The 4,709-nt window shown below is 39.2% G+C and overlaps 1 protein-coding gene across 1 annotated transcript; it reads left to right on the top strand.

Moving 5' to 3' along the window:
• Positions 1-302: 302 nt before the first annotated feature.
• Positions 303-4,469, top strand: LOC129579819 (uncharacterized protein K02A2.6-like). The gene has a single exon (XM_055469996.1). The coding sequence runs from the start codon at positions 303-305 to the stop codon at positions 4,467-4,469; it is 4,167 nt and encodes a 1,388-aa protein (XP_055325971.1).
• The last annotated feature ends 240 nt before the right edge of the window (positions 4,470-4,709 follow it).

Here is a 4,709-nt window from a genome sequence, read left to right as displayed (position 1 = left end):
TGTTGAATATGAATAAAGTTGACAGTTCATAGTTGCACGTATGAAACGATTGACTCATTGAAATGGTTCACTTTGACATTTCTACATTCGCATGTTTAGCTATAAGTAATTCAATAAAGAGCATTCATTCTTGTCATAGCATTCAATTCACTCGCATCTTTTCATTACCGATACACCACATAATTGGCGACAAAGGAAAAAAGAACTTAGGAAAATTTCAAATTAAATTTTCATAGCGCAGTAAAATTTACGCACATTTTTTTTTTTATCAAAGTATTTAATATCAAAGTAATAAGAGCGAAATGGGACTAGAATCAGTAGCTAAGTCGACAACTCAAATCGTGCAAGCATCGTCAATGCCGGAGTTTCAAGTGACCGAAAATTGGACATTATGGCACGAACGCTTCGAAATGCATTTATTGGAGATTGGCTGCGAATCGGATACGGTGAAAATTTCCACGTTGTTGAAATCAATCGGCTCGGAAGCATATGGTGTTGTTCACAGCTTGTGCAGTCCAACGGTACCGGCAAAGAAATCGTACGATGATTTAATTGCCCTTCTGAAGCAACAATACACGCCACCGAAAATTGTGTTTCAAGAAAGAAAAAATTTCTACGCAGCAAAAATGGCACAAGGTGAGACTGTTGCATCATGGTTTGCCAGAGTAAAAAAACTTGCAATCGACTGCAGCTTCGACGCAAATTTGGACAATTTCGTAGTAGACAAATTTGTTTGCGAATTGCCACCAAGGATATTTGAGAAGTTGTGCGAAGAGGATGGCAAATTATCATCAAGTGATGCACTCAAAAAGGCTATGCTACGTGAAACCAAACTTAACCAACAAAATGGGGTGACCGCATGGAGCAATGAGGTTGACTATGTGAAACCACGTGGTGGAGGCAACAAGCAGAAGGCACCGAAGAACAACAACAACAACAACAGCAACGGGACAAAGGCAAATAACGGGAAGTGTACACACTGTGGACGCAAAAATCATGCATCGAATCAATGTCGTTTCAAGGACAAGGCTTGCCATAAATGTGGGGTTATTGGGCATTTAGCGAATATTTGCTCCAACAAGGCTAAGAAAAACAATAATTCCATTCAATATATTCAAAATGATTACAATTATCGTGATGCTAATAATTTTTTGAATTCCGTATACAGCATTAACCACGGAGAAGTTGGTGATTTCGATGAAAGCAAGAAACACGTGTATTCGATCGGGAACGGAGCGGATTTGCCGTACAGGCTAACGGTTGGCATTAATGGGATTGACCACACATGTGACTGTGATACCGGTGCTCCGTGCTCTCTCATGTCTATCCAGGTCTTCAATTCACTGTTCGATCGAAGCATATTGCGACCATGCACAGAACCATTCACGGGCTACGGAGGTGACCAATTAAATATTTTGGGTGAGTTCAAAGCTTGTGTTAATTTGCATGGACGGATCGAGTGTGGAAGAATTGTTGTGACCAATTATTATAGACCAACGTTAATAGGCCGTGATTTCTTGAGAAAATTTGAATTTGATCTAGTGCAATCGAACAATTCTGTAAATTTTGTAGATTCATACGATGAGATCATCTCGCAAATCAAAAGTGATTTTTCTGAAATTTTCAAAAGTGGTTTAGGGAAATGCAACACAACTGTTATCAAGCTTCCATTAATCAATGATGCCACGCCAATTTTTTGTAAGGCCAGACCCATACCGATGGCATTTCGTGAGAAAATTGAGCAACAGTTACAACAGTTAGTCGAACAAGACATCATCACACCTGTAAATGACTCAGATTGGGGTACGCCAATTGTACCCATTCCAAAATCTGATGGTGAAATCAGAATATGTGGCGATTATAAGTCAACGATAAATCGATTCCTTAAAGACTTTCGGTATCCACTACCGCGTATTGAGGAAATCTTCGCTTCAATGCAAGGAGGACAATTGTTCACCAAACTCGATTTATCTGGCGCCTACAATCAACTTGTTCTGGATGATGATGCGCAAAAGTTGTGCACTCTCAGCACACATAAAGGATTGTTTCGCATGAAAAGACTTCCATTTGGCGTGAAGATAGCCGCTTCAATTTTTCAAAAGACAATGGAGTCGCTTCTTTCTCAGTTTGCCAATGTTTTTTGTTTTCAAGATGATATAGTAGTCACAGGAAATAATTTTGCTGGTCATTTGAGCACGCTACGGAAAGTGCTGACTAAACTTCAAGAAGCTGGTCTACGACTGAACGTCGGTAAATGCAAATTCTTTCAGAGCAAAATCTCATACTTAGGTTTTGATGTGGATAAAAATGGCCTTAGTAAGAATCAAGAAAGGACAAAAAGTGTCATTGATTCGCCGCAACCCACAAACGTTTCTGAACTACGAGCATTCATCGGCATGGTTAATCATCATTCGAAATTTATTCCGAATTTTGCTCAGCGTATGATACCACTATATGATTTGCTAAAAAAGGATGTTGATTACGTTTGGACAAGAGCTTGTCAAGAAGCATTCGAATCGATGAAGAAGGAAATTTGTTCAGATACCATTTTAGCTCATTTTGATGCAAATAAGCCAATAATTCTTACGACAGACGCATGTGGCACAGCCGTCGCAGGTCGTTTATCTCACATATTTGAAGATGGATCTGATAGACCGGTTGCATTTGTCTCACGTGCATTAAATAACGCCGAGAAAAATTATAGTACGTTTGAAAAAGAAGCACTTGCTATTATTTTTAGTGTGACGAAATTGCGTCAGTATTTGTTAGGTAATAAATTTATTCTTCGAACGGACCATAAACCATTAGTCACAATATTTGGAGAGAATAAAGGTATTCCAGTGATGGCAGCCGCTCGAATTCAGAGATGGGCTCTTCTTCTTTCAGGTTTCAATTACTCTATTGAGTATGTCAAAGGCGCACTTAATACGTCTGACAGCTTGTCACGTTTGCGACAATTCGAAACCACCACAATCCATGAAGAGGCTTCATACATAAATTATGTCGGTTTTGTCAACATCACACAAATTGATTACAAAACTATTGCGTTGCATACACGCCGTGATCCAATTCTTTCGAAAATAATGGATTCCGTTCAGAATGGCACACTCAATAATTTGCAAGGCGATGACTTTAAAGCATATCGATCAAAGGCACTTGAGCTATCAGTTGAAAGTGGATGTGTTCTTTGGGGATATCGCACGGTAATTCCAAGTAAATTACAAAAAGCTGTCTTGGAAGCTCTTCACATGTCTCACTTGGGAATTGTGAAAACAAAGTCACTCGCGCGCTCATACGTCTATTGGCCGAATATCGATAAAGACATTGAATTCATGATTAAGTCATGTGAACCGTGTCAATTGACACAACCAAATCCAGAGAAGAGTTCACTAATTCCATGGACTCCAACAGATTCTGCTTGGAAAAGAATTCATATCGATTTTGCAGGTCCAATTAAGGGATTCATGTTATTCATTGTGATTGATTCTTTTTCTAAATGGGTCGAAGTGTTTAAAACGAAAGACATCACATCAGCTTTTGTGATCGCCAAGTTGAGGGAAACATTCTGCCGTTATGGTTTAGTTGACATCATTGTCAGCGATAACGGAAGGCAATTCACTTCTGCCGAATTTCAAGAGTTCGTCAAACAAAATGGCATAAATCACATTTTCACAGCACCGGGCAATCCGTCCACTAATGGCCAAGCTGAAAATTTTGTCAAAACGCTCAAAAAGTCGATTGTTGCGAATATTAACAAGCACAAGAACATCGATATGGATGAAGTACTGAACAAATTTTTATTCGACTATCGCATCACTAAACACTGTACGACAAATCAATCACCTTCGAAAATAATGTTTGGTAGAGAAGCGAAATCGCGATTTAGTTTGATGAAACCACCGCTTATTCGTGAAACCATCATACAAAAAAATCAAACGGCAATAAAGAATTACAAAGGCAAACGTAACGTCGAATTTTCAAAGGGACAGCAAGTTTATGTCCGAAATTACAAGAATCCAAATAAACCTGGTTGGTCACCAGCAATTGTTAAGCACAAGATCGGTTCTCGCAATTACACTTGTTTGCTCATACGAGAAAATCGTGACATCAAACGTCACTTAAATCAAATCCGCGGAGCAGTGAATGATGATGGTGCATCGGAAACAAGTGCAACGTTAGAGCAAAACGATGAAGTCGAGCCGACTGATATCGTAGATGATGAACAAACTGGAGCATCCAGCGAAGATGAAGAGACCTCTGAAAACGAGCATGAAGCATCTGGTGGGGGAGAGGAGTCGTTCGACACAGCGAATAGTTCAAATGATTCAGTCACTATGGCTGATAACACACTGATCGATGGCTTTCCCATGCCCATACCTGAGCCGCAAGTGCGGCAACCGCAACGAGCCTGTTCGAAGAAGGCAGCTGAACAAATCACAAAACAATTGCAACCGAATCGGAATCGCTAGCTTCTTCGACACAAGCTTTGCACATAAATGTTATCACATTTCAATCGAATCGTATTCATTCAAAACATATTACAAATTCTATACCTTTTTATTTTACACTTTAGTATTCCAAACATGTAAATAAGATCATCAATCTAAAACAATGTAAATAACAAATGAAAAGTATGAATTCCGTGCAACTATCTTGAGAAGGGAGATGTTGAATATGAATAAAGTTGACAGTTCATAGTTGCACGTATG

Source organism: Sitodiplosis mosellana, unplaced genomic scaffold (assembly GCF_009176505.1).
Source record: "Sitodiplosis mosellana isolate CC-2019 unplaced genomic scaffold, AAFC_SMos_1.0 Smas_scaffold_6594, whole genome shotgun sequence".
Taxonomy (NCBI): domain Eukaryota; kingdom Metazoa; phylum Arthropoda; class Insecta; order Diptera; family Cecidomyiidae; genus Sitodiplosis; species Sitodiplosis mosellana.
Note: the sequence above shows the minus strand (reverse complement) of the source record. Positions and strands in the feature narration are given on the sequence as shown.

What these genes read in the sequence shown, in the direction of transcription:
- LOC129579819 (XM_055469996.1), top strand. Translation starts at nt 303, where the DNA reads ATGGGACTAGAATCAGTAGCTAAGTCGACAACTCAAATCGTGCAAGCA.